Genomic DNA, 18000 nt, shown 5'->3' with positions numbered 1-18000 from the left:
CCTTTTCTATTCTTTTTGAGTTAAAGAGTCCCTTCCACATGTCGTAGACGGGTGCTCCTCAAGCTTTTAATCTGCGTAGGAATCACAGAGACCTGCGCGCAACGCAGATTCTAATTCAGTAGATGCGGGGTGTGGCCCAAGACTCTATAGTTTACAATTTCCAGGTGATGTTGATGCTGCTGATCTATGGACCACACGGTGAATATCAAGTTTGTAGAGAACATCTCTGGGGTGGCTGACGTCCAATTAACCACCCTATTAAAAATGCCGGTGCCCAGAACCAGTTTACTTTATAAGCAGCCATTACCCGCCACTCTTCATCAAGGGTATTTTTAGGCTCCCTTCTACAAGGCTCCACCTCTATACTTTGATGCCCCAACTACAGAAATATTAAGCTCCTCGAAGGGGAGAATGAGCATCCTGATCTCTAAAGTCTAAACGACACCCTACACATTTTAGGATTTCGTAAACACCTGATGAATGAAGCGCTAAAGTGAAACGCGAAGACCTGCTGGAGAATTTAGAGCAGGGTGAAGCCGGTCCGGGAAGGTTTCCTGGAGGAAGGGGCCTTCAAGAGATTCAGTAATGAGAAAAACTCCAGGTCCAAGAAGGAGAACAGGCTACTTCTACACAGGTTGTCTTCACCCTCTGGAAAGCAAACTTCACTTGCCTCCCCTGTCGAGACAAACTTGAAAAACGGTGACAACACAGCAGCTGTCCTCTAAATATACAAAATATGCAGCTGTCCGTTCAACGTGATATTTCATCCTTCAGAACTGTGGCACATAGAAAGTCGACCCATAAATTTCCCAGAAAGCTTTGTTTCTGCTGAGTAGGTCATGTCTTCCAAAGAATAATAATATGTAAAGCCAGAGACCAAATGAGTTTGCTTACCCCAATACCCTGTGTGTAGTGTTTTATTTCTAAGGTAAGCTGGATTTTTTTCCCCTTCACTAGAGAAAGAAGATGGCTTTTCCCTACAAATTCAATGAACCTCATCCCCCAACTGGGCCTGACTCCCACGTATGCAGGCCTTTGGTTTCCAATATGATGCTGCAGCCTCTTGATCCCCGTCTGTCAGATCCTGGTACCACCACTGGTCTCCAGCTACCCAGCCACCCTTGAGATGTGTAAAAGAGCCTGATGAGATGTCTGGCAGGCTTCTGCCCGCCAGTATGGCTCTTACACACAGTTAAGTGCAAACAGGAAATTTTGTCAAGTTTCTCAGTTGGCAGAAACCCTAACATCAGAAAATGGTAAAGTTTGTTAGCCTGAGACGTTTCTTGTACTCAGACTTGCTTTCAGCACTGGGGTTGGCTCCCACTGTCCACCCCCCCTTTTTCCATTTGAAGCTAAATGATGAGGAATGTAAGCGCTCTGCTCTGGTGCGAAGGCTCTGGAAAGCAGCAAAGCTGCCCAGACATTCACTGATTCACCCAACTTTCGTTCAGCACCTTCTAAGTGCCAGGCTCTGAGGAAAAAGAGCTACCCAAAGCTTGACAATTAAAAGATGAATCTACCACAGTCCTCCTCTTTGACAACCAAGGTACCCAGGGGTTCAAACTTCCAGCTGATGGGACTCAAACCTGCAAATTTTGAATTCCCCAAATAAGAGTCTAAAAGTCCAGAGAAGATCCCATGGTGCCCTGGATCATGGTAAATTTCCTAATCACTTGAGCCTTCGCAGGTGTTCAGTAAATGGTGGGTGAATCCAGGAATGGCTGGGCCATGGGTACAGGTCTTAGAAGGTGGGACTTTTCACAGAGAAGCTTCTAGAGATTAGGTTTGGAAGATATAACTACGGCAGGACATGTATCTACCTTGGAGCTCCTTATCAGAGTTCAGGGAATGTATCAGTTTTCTACTGTTACATAACAACATCTATTTATTAGCTCACATTTCTGTAGATCGGAACTCCAGAGCCGGCATGGCTGAGATCTCTGCTCAGGGTCTCATGGTATCAGCCAGGCTGAATTCTTTTCTGAAGGTGCGGGGGGGAAATCCACCTCTCAGCTCATTCAGATCCCCATTTCTTTCCTGGCGCTCAGCTCCTAGGGACCACCTACATTCCCTGCCAGTGACCCCTCCAGATCTCCAAAGCCAGCAATGGAGAATGTCTCTTACCTCCCACCCCTCTTGTGATTTGAATCTCTGAGGTCCCCTGTCTCTGACTTCTAGACCCAGATTTAAACGGTCTTGTGACTTGATTAAGCCCACGCAGAAAATCTCCCTATTTTAAGGTCAACTGATTCGGGAACTTAATTACTTCTGCAAAATCCCTTCACTGCAACACGTTGATTAGTGTTTGACTGAGTAAGTGGGAGCAGATGTATGTACACCAGGGCTCTAGAATTCCAGGAGCCATCTCAGATTTCTGCCTACCACAGGGAAGGGGAGGAAAGGCAGGTAGAGGCGAAGCGATTTCCTGAGGATCACAGTTTTGTGTGGTCCCCTTCCTACCCAAGAGCCCACCACTGTCAGGGAATTTCAATCCCAGCACCTATTAAGCAGTTCACAGCCACTGCATCCCCAGCCCAGTAGAGTATTTGAAGAACTATGAGTGTGCACGGTCCCTGATCTCAGGAAGCCCCAAGAATAGCTGGGAGAGGGACTTCCCTGAGTGGTCCAGTGGTTGGGAATGCACCTTCCAATGCAGGGGACACGGGTTCGATCCCTGGTCGGGGAACTAGGATCCCACATGCGGTGGGGCAACTAAGCCCGCGCGCCACAACGACTGAGCTCACGTGCCTCAAATACAGAGCCCACGCGCCACAACTAGAGAGAAGCCTGCGCGCCGCAACGAGGGGCCCGCAACTAAGACCCGACGCAGCCAAAAATAAAATAAATAAAGCAATTCTTTAAAAATAAAAAGAATAGTTGGGAGACAACACCTGGGACCCCATCTGAGAAATGGGGTCTCAGATGGCTCATCGTTCGCAGGAAGATCAGTGTGGGAAGGCTCGGAGGAAGAAGTGGGGACTTGAAATTGTCACTGAAGAACGAGACCACTGCACAGTGGAGATAAGTGAGAGCGACTACGACCAAGCCAGCTGCTAACCAGAGCCTATGCAATGTGGAGGCGCTTGGGGCCTCCACGCTGGGGGCAGATAAGGAGCTGAAGGGAAGCAGAGTCACTCTCTGGCCATGGAAGGCGGCAGCGACAGCAAGAGTTGGACAAACCAAGAGCCAGAGGCCTGAACAATGGCAGGAGGAACTAACTGGCATCAGGTTCTCCACCAGGATTGTGTCCCAGGGAAGGGTCATCTCTTTTCCACTCTGGGAACGTGACCAGGCCTGTATGTTGACTCCAATTGCAGTTCCACAAATGCTGTCACCCCAGGGCCAGCAGCACAAATTTAACTGGGCTGCTTCTCCCCTTAAAGCCCTTCAGTGGCTGCCAAGGAGAAATGACAAGCCCCTTAGCTATGGTCTTGTCTGGACCAGGTGGCATGGTGGCTGATCTTATCCACCAGGCTGGGCTCATGGTACATTAAAGGGAGAGCTACGGGGACTTCCCTGGCAGTCCAGCGGTTAAGACTCTCCGCTCCCAATGCAGGGGGCACAGGTTCGATCCCTGGTTGGGGAACTAAGATCCTCCATGCCGCCTGGCACAGCTAAAAAAAAAAAAAAAAAAAAAAACAGGGAGAGACTATGGAGTTTAGAAGTCTTTTCTTCACCCTTCCCAAAACCTAGCCAAAGAGGTCAAGAAGTCCAGCTTCTGGACTCAAAAATGAAAACAATACCTTTAGACAAGGCAGTACCTGCTTTTTTGCTTCCCTGGGGTGACAAGCCTTCTGGTTAAGACTTGAGGGAGAGGGCTGCAAGTGAATGCAATTTAAGGGGGAAATAAAAACATATTGGTTGAATATTTTCAAAACACTGCCCCCGCTGCATCCTCTTTCCATCACCCTGAGGACACCCTTGTCAACAAGTGGTGAAAGGGCCTGCTAAGAAATAATTTTTCGAGTTGTCTCATTCCATTATCATCCGGTTAAACAGAGTTTAACAAGCACTGTTAAACACCACCTTAATCACTTTCATTTCAGGGTTACTTCTGGCAGGTACATATAGTGAAAGCTGATATCAGGGGCTGATTAACACAGACTGTTCCTTGGCTCAGGGGAGATAAAATCTCAAATGTCCTCCACAATGGCTTGACTTTTCAGAGGCCTGGGAAGAGTCAGATCCCTTTCAAGAGAGCATCTTTAGGTTGGGACTAATCAGAAAAATTCTGAGGAATGGTAAGTTTCTAGAGGAATGCACACCCAAGGGAAAACAGAACATCATTCCCCAATCCCAAGCTCAGGCCTGTTCAGGTATTTATTCAGTCAACAAAATTTCATTGAACATCTGCTGTGTGCCAGCCCCTATGCTAGGATGAAGGACAGTGGGAAGCAAGATTAAGACTAGCTCCTGCCCTCAAGGAATCAGAAGGAAGGCAGACATCAATCAAATGATTTCACCATTGAATGTAAAATTATAACTGTGAGTCTTCTTTCAAGGGAGGTTAAATTAAGTCAGGGAGGATGGGCCATGCTTCCCGGGGGAGATCTGAAGATGCTCGCTTGGTGAAGGTGCTGGTGGGGTCGGGTAGAGCATGGAGTGAGGCAGAAAAGCATTTCAGGCAGAGAAAACAACACATGCCAAGACCAGGTGGTAAGAGAGAGCCTGGCCATGGTCTACTGAAGGATTTAAAGGGGGGAATGGGGCAGAGAAATTAAGGAGTGTTATAGATTGAACTGTGCTCCCCAAATTCATATGGTGAAGCCCTAACCCCCAATGTGACAGTACCTGGAGACAGGGCCTTTTGGGAGGTAACTAAGGTTAAATGAGGTCAGAAGGGCAGGGCTCTAATCTCATTGGACTGGCTTCCTCATAACAAAAGGAAGAGATAAAGAGATCTCCCTCTCTGTGCTCACAGAGCAAGGGCCACGTGAGGACTCAGTAAGAAGGCTGCTATTTGCAAACCAAAGAAGTCTCACCAGAAACCATCCCTGCCATCTCCCGGATCTCAGATTTCTAGCTTCCAGAACTGTGAGAAAATAAATGTCTGCTGTTTAAGCCCCACTATCTGTGGTATTTTGTCATGGCAGCTCCAGCAGACTAACACAATGGGAGAACTGCACCCGATGCAGTTGGAGGGGCAGCTGACCACGAGGTCCTTATGTTAAGGATTTTGATTCTTGACCTAAGAGCCATGGGAAGCCATTAACAGACTTGAACTTGATGGGCCTGGGAATGGGGGCATCAATGGGATCCCAGCAGCTGCAACACGAACAGCCTAGGCGAGGGTAGATGCAGACATTCCTCCAGTGATGCCATGTCCAATCAAGGTCCCTCAAAGTAGAAAAGGGGCTCCAGGAGCTCAAGCTCTTTGACAGTCCCTACAAAGGAAGGTGCTATCAGCGAGCAGGGCCCAGGTAAGGCTGAACACATCTATTTACAAGAACTGACAGCAGCAATGGTAACCAGTCTTTTCTTCAGTGCTCAGTACGCAGCCAAGGAGTAGAGGTGGAGAGTCAGGTGGGTTGTCGCAGGGCTGCAGACCAGCAGGGGAGCTGGGCAGAAGGAAAAGGCAGAGAGAGACGACAGTGTGATCCAAGTGGTGGGTCAGAGGACCTTGTCTAGTGGGGCAGGACAGGGCTCCTTGACACCCAATTCAATATGCTTCCTCTGTGCTGTCTCTACATGCAAACGGCTTTTATCCTGAGTGGTTTTAGCATTAATAAGCTAAATGCATTGCTCGATGAAGGCTTCTGCTATCTTATTACACTTCGGCAGCCCCCATGAGGCATGCAACTAAGACAGATGAACAGGCTTGCTAATGAATGGGAACTGGGATTCCAATATTCCCTTCCACGGGAACGATGCATCTCTCCAACAGAGAAATGAAATCTTTGAGGCAGCCTGATTATACAAATAAAGCAGCATTATTATATTTGTCTGCCAGGGTGATCACAGGACACTTGCAATTTATGACAGATATCACAAATAGAAAAATAAACATGAAGCACCATTTATTATAGCCACATCCACCCCAGTAAAGGGAGGAGAACAGAGGCAGCAAGCCGAATACTCGAGGCAAAACTTTTGTCCTGAAATATCCAAACATTTGAGTCAAAATAATCTCTCACTCTAAAAATGTCAGTAATTTACTTCTGGTGATATTTCCCTGAGAGACTGAGTTGGCTTAGCCCTTTACACCACAGAAATAGCCTTTACTAAGAAAATTAATGACACAAACATGATAGTAATACCAGAATTTAAACTAGTCAGGAAAACAGTTATTTAAAAATTCTTTGGGCACTTCAAAGCATTTTAAGGCATTCGTTTTCATGTCATCAGTTGATGTACACAAAGGTATAGAGATTGATTTTTCAATTAATTATATTTCTGCATATGGCCTGTATGTGGGGTGCAGAACTTCATGAAGTCAATGAAAGGGAAGCTAGAGAAACACATGAATCAAATGACAAGCCACTGACAAAGGAAGGTCTGGCAGAATTAAACCAGTTAATCCTGAAACAATGGGAAACTGACAAGGATGATGCTAAGACAGGTACTTCAATGAGGATGAATTAAATAGCAACGAATTAGGAGAAGCTCTTGGGAGAAAGCTTTCTTTATAATCTTGCTGTTCCAGAAAAATCAAACACAATGGCTATCACAACTATTTTGTCGAAAAAATTACAAGTGAAGCACTTGTTTCATTCTGAAAAGAATTATTATAAGAATTCACATATGATTAGAAACTATGTTTGATAAAATATAAGACAAATTTCTTTTCATAATTTTAATTTTTGTTTTTCACAATGACATCCCAATAAAACCTCTTTTCATGGGAAATTTTGGACTCCATTTTAAGAAACTAATTGGAAGAGTTTGTTTCAGGTACTGATTGTGAAGAGGAGCCACTGTCAACATCTCAGCTTCCTTTCTCTGTCTCTCCTGTGAACACGTGACTTTGACCTCACATCTGAGGTCTTCAGACCCAGAGGATATGATTCTGATCTCCTCCTTGCTTCTCTCTGGCCCACCCCACAAATATCCAAATATGCGTCAACCTTTTTAGAGTAGTTCAGTTCAGCAGCAGCTCTCAATCTTTTTTCCATCCAAATACACTTGGGGCTAAGTCCACATTCAAGATATTCTCCAAGATCAACCCAAGTTGATGTGCAATTCCCATCACTCTCTGCGGCTCCTTCCCTTTCCCTCTGACTCAGGAGAGCAAATCAGAATGCCAAAAAAAAGTGTACCTATTATAGAGTCCTAAGCCTCTATGATGTTTCTTTAATTTTGTAATTTCACAATTATCTGTAAAAAAAATTTTCATAACTATGGTTGAAAGCCCATCACTACCCTACAGGTCCTTAGGAGGTAGGCGTAACCTAGTCCCAATCACTTTACACTCTTGCAAGTTACAAATTACAACTCTCCGTTTAAACTACTCCTGTTCCACTTTGAGTGGGTGACATCTGACAGCAAGCCACATGTGCAACAGACACAAACACGAGTGTCTGTGGACCTGGGTGCCCCACACATTGAAAATAACTCCAAGTGAGAGTTCAGAAATATAAGATGGAAGGTCTGGGAAGAAAAAAAAAGAAGATGGAAGGTCTGGGAAACCCTCTTGAAAGGAAGACTCATTTTGCATATTCTCAACATCTAAGGTATAAAGAGACAAATGCACCAGTTCCTTGCCTCCAGAAGAGACAGGAATCCAGACCAGGCAACCTCTGTTCTGGCATGGGACAAGTCATATTAGCCGTGACCATGCAAAAAGAAATAAGTCTAGTACTGATTTCTCACTGAGCTGACAAGAGGCAAGAAGGGACACTCATGTGTCCAGAAATGTGTACTTTCACATTATTATTGTTTTCTCCTGCAAATTGCTCAGAGCTAGGAGGTGTCCCCGCATCTCTTTCCCTCCCAGAGTTCCCAACTTGTTTTCATTATTCACCAGCCCAGCACCTCAGCTAGAGTGAGGCACAATAGCAGAAGATGCAGAAAGGAAATTTAATATGTTCTATATAGACTTCCTCATCTTGGCTAGATTTATGAATTTCCCTTCTGTTATGCAGAAGTTAGCATTTTTAACAATGAGGGGGGAAATTCCTTAATTGTTTTTTTATTGCCTCCAGAGCTCCAAAGACATTGTGCTGTGTTGTCATTTACATTTCACATTAAATGCAAAATGTTTGAAATGAGCAAATATCTGTTTTAATTTGATACACCTGTTAACTCAAGTGCTAAAAAGACAGCTAAATCACTATGTTAAATTCAGCGATTTGTAAACAATTTATATATTCATTTGTTCTGGGTTAAAAATGCCCCAAAGCATAAATTTTATGAAACACAAAGTAAATTGCATTGTATCAATCTGATGGATGCAGGGCATGATTTCTTCCTGTTCACTCCATTAATTTATTTCGTAACTTGAGTTAATTAGTGAGACTCCTATTTTTAAAAGCTCTTTGAAATTCACTGGGAGTGAGAACAGTTGCAAGAATTGCTTTGGAAACCTGCTGCAGAGGAAATGGGCTAAATACAAATGGTAAATTCCCCCAAGACATTATCACACATTGAGCACCTGATTGCCATTCAACAATCTATACTGGGAACACAATGGGTGATTAATACATAGTTGTTTCAAGAAAGCGGAGAGAACTAGAAGGAAAGAATGAGGGCAGCTGAGAGAGCAGACTCATTCCAGGTGATTACTAATTGGATGAGATGATCTCCAAGTTCCTATTTGTCTCTACATAAAAGTCTGTGACATTCTGATTTTATGTCTGAATGGAGACATAACTCCAACAGGGAGACTGACTTCAACTTGGAACAATACCCACTAGGAGAAGAGACATCTATTCAGAGAAATTAAAAATTTTTAAATAAAAAGATTGGTACAATAGAGAACAAAGATGAATCAATTATTTTTTTCCTTGGTCAAATGAAGTCTTAATTCCTAAATTAGGGTGGGAGATTTATTTTAAAAAAAGGAAATTCATTCATACTAAAGTATAAATTACTGCTAAAAGTTTAAACTATGCCTAAGGGTATATGGCGGAAAGAAGAACTAGTCTTTCAACAGATGTTCAAGCAAATCCAATGTCCGTTTCTTCCTGGAATATTTTGGGCAGAAGCCAATGGGCAAGAGAGATTGAGTTGGGTTGGGTACCCTTCCTAAGTCCCTAGACAATGTCACCTGCTACAGACGCCTTACTCCAATTTCCAGAAAGGCTGCAACACCTTATCAAAGTCCTGCTTTATTTCATTTTCCTTTCCCCATGAGCCTGTGAAAAAGCCACAGGCAGCCACTCATTTCCCTGCCCTTGTAATGGCAAAGAACAAATCTGACTCCATCTTGGATCTGTTTCTTTTACTTTAACCTTTGTATTCTATTGCTTTTGCCACAGGAATGTTGCCTACAGCCTGAAATATACAGGATGGCCCACTCTCAAGGCTCTGACCTCTCAAGATATAACATGTTTCCATTCATATAGAGATAAAAAGTTGCAGAACAGAGAATAAGATCTGTCTTGTTGGAGGTTTATAGGAACATCCTGACCTGACCTACATGTACAGCTGCAAGAACAAAGGATTCTGGCACCAAGAAGTTTGCAACAAGCAGCCACACCCCCTCCCCCTTAAATATAAAAGAAGTTTGAACTCTCAGGTAAGATGGTTCTTTGGGACACTAGTTCACCATCTTCCCGCTCTGCTGGCTTTCTGAATAAAGTCATTATTCCTGGCCCCAACGCGTCGTCTCTCAATTTACTGTCCTGCTCTGCGGCCAGCAGTGTGAGGTTGGACTCGGTAACACGCTGAGAACCAAGGTTAGAATCTGGGAGCTGAACTTGAGTGCATTTGAACTAGGTCTTCTCTAAGCCTGAAATTGCTCCTCTATGAAGTGGAAATATAAGCCAAGAGCACAGCGCCTGATGCAAAGTCGGCATCCCCACACCACAAACGCCCTCCTGTCATTTCGCACAGACCCAGAGTCAAGTCAGGTCAGTTGTAGGGACACACCAGAAGCCAGGGGCATGGCTGGGACAATACCCAGTTCTTTCCATTTCTCTTCAAGTGCCTTCCAATTTTCTCTCCTAACTCCTTGCCCTAGAACCTGTTTCTCAGGTTTCCCACACCAAAACAAACAGCACCGTGATTTATTCCTTCTCTGATGCCACACTGGAAAGGGAGCTGGGGAAAAGGGGAAACATTGTCCTAACAGCTCCCCCTTGACTCACACACACCCACAAGGATATCTTTTTCTTCTTTCCGCTACAAGACATTTTTAAAAACTCTTTGCTCCAGTACACTTTGTGTGTCTCCATGAAAGCCCACCAGGCCCCTCTTCTGAGGCCTTGGGGGGCTACTGATCATGGGCCCCTTCCTTCCTGGCACACAGGAGGATCTGACTTTAAATATCTGCATCACAAGAAAACAAAGCGAGTTCTCTGCAAGGGAACTGGTATTTGGGATGATCAATCAAGTCTCAGGAAATCTGTGAAGCCAGATTTTCTGAATCAGACAAACAAGCCAGCCGGTCCAGCCATGTTTCTGTGTTAAGAAACAGATCCACCAGGGCAAACACGCCAGCACTGTCTTGGGGAGTGTGTGTCTGAAAGCTCCAGTTTCTTAAGACTTGGGTAGGAAATCACTTTGGGGGACTAGAGTCCCAGCCTGTGTGTGTTCCCGACAGCCTCGTTTCTACAAAGGAGGAGAAAAATGGGAACACAATCTAATTGCCTGAGAAAGGTTCTCCAGGATAAAGATGGGCTAGATAAGGATGCTGCCTTCCATCTTCACAGAACTGGGTCCTTCTCAAAGGACTTTCACCTGTCCCATATTACCTAACTGGACCCTCACATTTCTCAGTGTTATCTCCATTTTACCCAGGCTATTTTGTGACTTGGCCAGCCATCGCACAGCCGCCACTGCGGAACATACCCAGCCCTTCCGACTGCTGGGCTAGTGCTCTTTTGACCATAACCCAAGTCCCCAAAGCAGAGAGAAGAAACATGCAGAGGCTCAGATCCATGCCTCTTCAGCCTCAACGAACTGAGGTTCACACTCTTAAGGCAAGACTCGAGTTTAGAGGACCGCGGGCGGTGACGGGGTGGGGGTGGGGGGGGTGAGGGCGGCTCCCAGGAGGCCCTCCACCCAGGACTCACTCAGGAAGATGATGGTCTGCCTCCGGGCGCTCCTGCTCTCCTGGCTCTCCGACTTCCTCCCCTGCAGCTGCTGCCCCTGGGCGGCCAGCGTGCCCTGCTTACTCCTCGTGAGCGCCCGCATCATGCTCCAGCACATGAAGGCCACGGAGAACAGGACCACGAGGTAGATGACGAAGGCACCGAAGATGCTGGACTGGAACACGGTCCAGCGGCTGGAGAGGTTGGTACAGATGGACATGTTGGAGCTCTCCGGTTGCTCGTGGTGGCGGGTACGGGAGCGGTTGCACGTGAGACCGCGGTGACTGGGCACGTTCACCAAGGGGTACTCGACTCCCATGGCAAAAAGCAAAGGCAACGCCACCAGGGCGGAGGTGACCCAGACGAAAGCAATCAGCAGCTTCACCTGGCAGGGCCCCGACATGGCTTTATACCGGAAGGGGTGGCAGATGGCGATGTAGCGCTCGAAGCTGAGCGTCAGCACGTGCAGCAGCGTGGCGTAGCTGCAGGCCTCGAAGAGGAACGTGTGAAGCTTGCAGGACACGGTGTAGCTGGGCGTGGTCAGGGGATTCCAGATGATGCTGTAGAACTCCACGGGCATGCCGACGAGGAAGACCAGGATGTCGGAGCAAGCCAGGCTCACCATGTGATCCGTCACCTCCTTCTGCAGGTAGCCCTTCTTCTGCAGCACCTGGGTGACCCGAATGGTGACACTATTCCCCAGGATGCCCACCACGAAGATGGCCAGGTACACCAGGATGAGGGTGATTTTGATCCAGGAGGCCACCTCGAACCCGGGAACGTGGCTGTGATCGATGACATGGGAGCAGTCACTGCCAGGACGGCTGGTTGAAGCCATGAGGAAGACAGCCGGCCAGGCCGCGGCGTCCAAAGACCTTCTGAACTCCCCTTCCTCCTCCCTGCGCGGCCCGAAGTTCTCGGCCGCAACTCACTAGAGTGGGTGCAGGGCTTTTTCGAGCTCACCTGGAAAAGGTAAGAGGCTTTCGGGTGCTTTCACGGAAACTTCCCGGAGCAGCCCAACCTAGCCGAGGCTGGAGGCGTCCGGGGGTGGGGTTTGGGGGGGTGTGTCTGGGCGAGGCGGGGAGAGCGCGGAGGAAGGAGGTTCCAATCTCGCTGCAGCCAGTCAGCCCGCAGGCCCCAGCGCGCAGGCCCTTCCCTTCTCTGTCCCGGGCGCTCCCCTCCCGGCTGCCTGGCCCTGGCGCGCCAAACCCACCCTCCGGGAGCACAAGCTCCCGAACGGCTGGAGGCGGGGTGGTCAGCGATTAATCATTAACCGCCGCCGCCTCTGCTCCCGGCCGCAGACCCAGCCCAGCGGGGGCGTGCTCGGCTCACAGACATGGTCCCGACACCAGATCTTGGCCCCGGAGCACGGGGCGACGAGTGGCCCCATCTCCCCCGCCGCCCACGCGGCCGCCGCCGAGTCAGCGTCGCCGTCCGGTCCCACGCGCATCCCACCGCGGGGAGGCGCAGCCGGGGGGAAGCTGGAGTGCGCTCCCGGGCTTAGGCGGGGAAAGACCAAGCTGCCCCTCCTCCTGCCCTGGGGTCCCTTCGAAGGTTTGGGCCACGACGGCCCGTTTGGGGGGCGGGGGACGGCTGGACCCGGGCGCCCGCCTCGGTCGCTGGCCAGTTGGCGGGGCCGCCCTGGCGCAGCCAGCAAGCTTTCGCCTCCTTGGTGCCTTGCCGTCGGGCTGGGGTGTTGGCACTGGACGGTCAGGCTGTGCGCAGGCTGGAGCCGCTGCTCCAGGAAGTCGCCCCCAAGCAGGCTACTAGGTCCCCAGAGAAGCCCTGCATTTCCCCAAAGCCTCCCGGGAGTTCTGCGCAGGGCCTGCCTCACCTTCCTGCCGAAGGACCCGAGGAGCGCGGGCTCCCTCCTTTCAGTTTCACTCCACAGCTCAGGCCCCTCTCCCGGCGGCAGCGGCGGGAAGTCCTTAATTGGGGACATGTATATGGATGAGGGTGGCACCATCCGCCAGGTTGCCCCGGGTGGGAAGCGCGTCCTCCCAGGGAGCTGCGACCAGGACATCAAGGGCAGTAGGAGGGGGTAAACATGGCGATAAGGATCATGACATTTTCCCTCTTCCCAGAAGAGGAAAACCTCTAGTGGGCCCATCTTCATCTTCTAATTCTAAAATCAGAAGGAACTTTGCCTGGGGAGGTAGGGGGCTGTCCTATGCATTGTAGAATATTTAGCATCTTCATGTCCCACGCTGAATAGTGACAGCCAAAATGTCTCCAGACGTTGCCAATTGTCCTCTGAGGGGGCAAAACTGCCCCAGGTGGAGAACCCCTGCCTTGAAGGAAGAAAATGGAACCTCTTCGTCCGTTCATCCTGAGGGCGTAGCACAGGCCTGTCCAAAAAAGCATCCTTAAATGATCACAGCCACTGCCCTGTGATGTGATCGTTTTAAAGATGAAAAAACTGAGGTGTCCAGAGGATAGGTGCTTCCCCAAGGCCATAATAAAGTGAGGGAGGGACTTGAAAACCCAGATCCGTCAAACCCTGAGTATACCTACAGTCCTAACAGGGAGGGAATTCTGGGAGCACAGAAGGTGCTCAGGAGCTGAGTCCAGAACAACACACGTAGAGAAACAGGGACTGTATTTTCTGAACCCAACCCTGGGCATGTGGTTTGAGGCCCTCAGCGAATGTTTGATTTTGACACTGTCTCAGAGGGAAAAAAAAAAGTTGTATGGCCACTAGATCTTTACAGTTAGCACCCTAGGTGGCTGTAGCTATTTTTTCTCTCCCTTCTCTGTTAAATTACAAGCTCTAAGGCCAAGAAATCTCTCTTTTCCCTCTCTGATACTACTCCACAGAGCCCTAAATAGTATGTTTGGCTAACCCCCCTTCCCCCCACCGTTTGTGCTATTTGACCTACTTGCTGGCAGAGAAACTCTTAACTCATTGCCTCATTGGTGAGCTCTTAACTCATTGCCTCATTGGTGAACTGTGCTTAGCTACATGACCTCAATTGCCTTATAGCTGCTCCACAAAGCTCACGGGGTACGCATGGACTCTTGGAGCTTTCAGAACTACAGATTAGAATCCTGAGTGGACTCCTCTGCAAAAGGCCCTGACTGGTTATTTGCTGTCCCATAGTGACTGAGAAGAAGGGCTAGGAAGACCCCACCACCACCACCAGCATACAAACACATCCCTGGCCCTGCCCACTTCTCTCTTCTAAAGAGGAAACAAGCCAGGAACCTCACCCGTCTTCCTCAGCCCTGCCACTGATTCTTCCTTTGAAATGCTCCTCTTGATCATTCTCTGAGCCCCTATTACGTGCCAGGCACTTTCCCATAATTCATTTCTTTCAGTCCTCACAAGGCTGCAAGGTGGACGTTATTACCCCATTATACAGATGAAGAAACTGAGGATAAGGAAAATTAAGTGACCTACCATTAAAGGTTGGGGGCAGTCTTCAAACCCAGGTCTGTCTGGCTCCAAAGCCCTCTCCACTCTGGAATGCTATTTCTCTGTGCAGGACAAGACTGTTGTCAGGCTAATAGTGGCATTTTGGGGAGAGAGACTTTTTTTAAGTCACCAGTTCTGATGCTTCTCCTCTCCCCGGCTGCGGCATGCCAGTCATCCTGCAATGTATTTGATAATTCCAATTCGTTCTGCTCAGACAAGGTTTCCATTATTGTCCAATTTCTTTCATCAAATTTTTTTTCTTTTTCACAAAGTGTGAACAAGGATTACAAATGCATGGCCAAATGGTGAGAATCAAGCTCATTAAAATTCGCTCCTTACAGTAGAGACGGAAAAATGCATTTTGAACAAAGGTCCAGGAGAATTGAATTTCCATTTCGCCTTTGCTTTTCCTAAGACCAATTAAAAGGTGTTTAACGTGCTCTCACTTGTTGATAAAAGACTGGTATAACACCTTGCCTGGCTCTGTGTAATCTAGATTTTTTTATTAGCATATTGTATGCGGGGAGGAGTGGAGGAAGAAAAGTAACGAAAAGTGAGAGGAAGGAATACTTTAGGTACTCTTTGATATCAACTCTACTCAAGGGTCATTTTAGGGTCTACACAAATTTATGTTCACGTTTTACACATTCCAGGTGACCTTTGGGGTCTTCTAGGCTAGTGACTTTCACACTTTTTTTAAGCACTAATTTTTATAATAAAATCTTACATTGGCACCCAAAGTTTAAAAAAATACAAAACACATATACACACAAACACACACACTTACATATACATACATATTGTATTTTTGTACATTTAAATTTATTTTGTATGCTCAAATTCACATTTACTCATTTAAAATCAACAATACCCTAAAAAGTGAATAACACCTTGTTTACAAAGGTTCATGGTAAAATCATAGTGACCATACTCTAAGCTATAAAGAGAACTTCAATAACTTTCAAAACTTATAAACAGTGTAGATAACTTTACTTATAATGCAATATAACTAACAAGTCATAACAGAACCAGAAAAGTGAAACATAAAACTCCACCATCTCAAAAGAAAACCAAAACCAAAATTGCAAAGTATCTAGAGAATAATGACTACAAAAAGACTGCCTATCAGAACCTGTAGGAAATAGCTAAAGAAGTTCTCAGAGAAAAATTCAGAGCCCTAAATATTTATTCTAATAAACAGGAAAGAATAACAATAAGAGAAGTTATAAAAAGAATAAAATTAAGGAAAACAAGAAGGGATTAATAAAAGATCAAAGGAATTACAAAAGAACTAAATAGAGCTAATAAATAATCTCAAAATTTTTTTTTAAGTAGGACTAGCCATCAAGAATGACTAGAATCAGAATGGGAGCCTGTGACTCCCAACTCCCACAGCACAGATGTGAGCCCCTCAGAGAAGAGAGACTCACGAGGTGATCACCCACACTTGCTGCCTGGAGGAACTTTCCAGACAATGATGCAGGGAGGGACTCCAAGCAGAACATGGTTATCTTGCTGAGTTGAAGAGGCAGATTGGAGCGCAAGAAGCAGAGGCTACTAGACTTCACAGAGCAGAACACTGAAAGGACGGAGGGACACAGAAAGAGTGGCAGAAATCCATACAGAGGTTCTCTTGAGTCTTTGGCAGAATCCTGAGTGGACATGTGGAGGTGAGACTCCAGGAGCTGGCAAAGTATGACTACTGAGGGAAGAACAAATGCTGGCACTGTAATCCAGACAATTCCCAAGGTCCCAAAGAGCTGGGAGATGCTGAAGTTCCAACCAATGAGTGAAGAGACCTCATTGAACCAACCCTGGAAGGGCCAGATCTTAGTAATAGAACTCAACTAGCCACAGAGCCAAGGCTACTCTAGACCTGCCTTAGCAAAGACATTGACCTGAGCTACCTAATAGGGTAGTCACTAGCTCATTACACTGGAAATATGGCTAGTCCAAGCTGGGATGTGTTGTAAGTATAAAATATATACCACATTTCAAAGACTTTTTATGAAAAAAAAGAATGTAAATGTAATTGTTTCTATATATTGATTTCATGGTGAAATGATATAATGGCTATAATGGGTTAAATAAAATATATTATTAAAACTAATTTCATTAATCCAAAAAGATACATGCATACCAATGTTCATAGCAGCATTATTTACAATTGACAAGTTATGGAAGCAACTTAAGTGTCCATCAGCAGATGAAGGGATAAAGAAGATGTGGTCCATATATATAATGGAATACTACTCAGCCATAAAAAAGAATGAAATTTTGCCATTTGCAGCAATATGGCTGGACTTGGAGGGCATCATCCTAAGTGAAATAAGTCAGAAAAAGACAAGTACTGTATGATATCACTTGTATGTGGAATCTAAAAAAAAAAAAAAAACTAGTGAATATAACAAAAAAGAAACAGACTCACAGATATAGAGAACAAACTAGTGGTTACCAGTGGGGAGAAGGAAGTGTGCATGGGCAATATAGGGGTAGGGGATTAAGAGGTACAAACTATTAGGTATAAAATAAGCTACAAGGATATATTGTACAACGTGGAGAATATAGCCAATATTTTATAATAACTATAAGTGGAGTATATAACCTTTTAAAATTGTGAATCACTATACTGTACACCTGTAATTTATATAATATTATACATCAACTATACGTCAATTAAAAAATAAATTTCAGGGTTTTTTTTTTGCTTTTTTTGATGTGGCTACATATGTGGCTTGCATTTGTGGCTCACATGATATTCCTATGGAACAGTGATACTATAAACAGATAATGAAACAAAAGAGAAAGTCCAAGAAAAAACCCAAATACAGGAATTTCATTTATGATAACGGTAACATTTCATATCAGTAGGGATAGACTGTTCAGTAATTGATATTGGGACAACAGGTTAGCCATCTTTTAAAAGTATATACATATTTTTAAATCTTTATTATAATATAAATTACAGGTGGATCAAAGATTTAAATCTCTGGATTTTAATCATTAAGAAAATCATTAAAGGATAGAATAAAACACCAGAGAATTTTAAAACTTAAATTAAATTTTTAATCTTATGACATAAATGCTAGAAGCTATGAAGAAAAAAGTTGATAAACTTTATCTAATAAAAATAAAGCTCCAAAGGGAAGAAACACTGTAGCCAAAGTCAAATGACAAATAACAAACCTACGGAAAATATATGCAGTTGATATCACACAGTAATGAGTAATTTCCACAATGAACCCAAAGTGGATAAAAATGTGCGTTTATTCCCAAAGCTGATCTAGAGACCTCAATTAAAATTTCAACAGATTTTTCTTTAAAAACTAGATAAGTTGATTATACAATTTAAAATGTTCAGAGCCAAGAATGAGAAGATACTCTGAGGAGGTG

The 18000-nt window shown here is 45.6% G+C and overlaps 1 protein-coding gene across 1 annotated transcript in view; it reads right to left on the bottom strand.

Annotated features, from left to right (window-relative positions):
- Positions 1 to 13077, bottom strand: part of GPR39 (G protein-coupled receptor 39) — a 236502-nt gene extending 223425 nt beyond the window's left edge. The window contains exons 1-2 of the mRNA XM_061199340.1: positions 13027 to 13077; positions 11175 to 12155 (exon numbers count right to left, since the gene is read on the bottom strand). Coding sequence (XP_061055323.1) covers positions 11175 to 12030 — 856 coding nt within the window. The 5' untranslated portion in view covers positions 12031 to 12155; positions 13027 to 13077. The remainder of the gene's footprint in view (positions 1 to 11174; positions 12156 to 13026) is intronic.
- Positions 13078 to 18000: the final 4923 nt, after the last annotated feature.

This window comes from Eubalaena glacialis, chromosome 1, assembly GCF_028564815.1.
Source record: "Eubalaena glacialis isolate mEubGla1 chromosome 1, mEubGla1.1.hap2.+ XY, whole genome shotgun sequence".
Lineage (NCBI taxonomy): Eukaryota > Metazoa > Chordata > Mammalia > Artiodactyla > Balaenidae > Eubalaena > Eubalaena glacialis.
The sequence above is the reverse complement of the archived record's forward strand: the minus strand, read 5'-3'. Positions and strand labels throughout refer to the sequence as shown.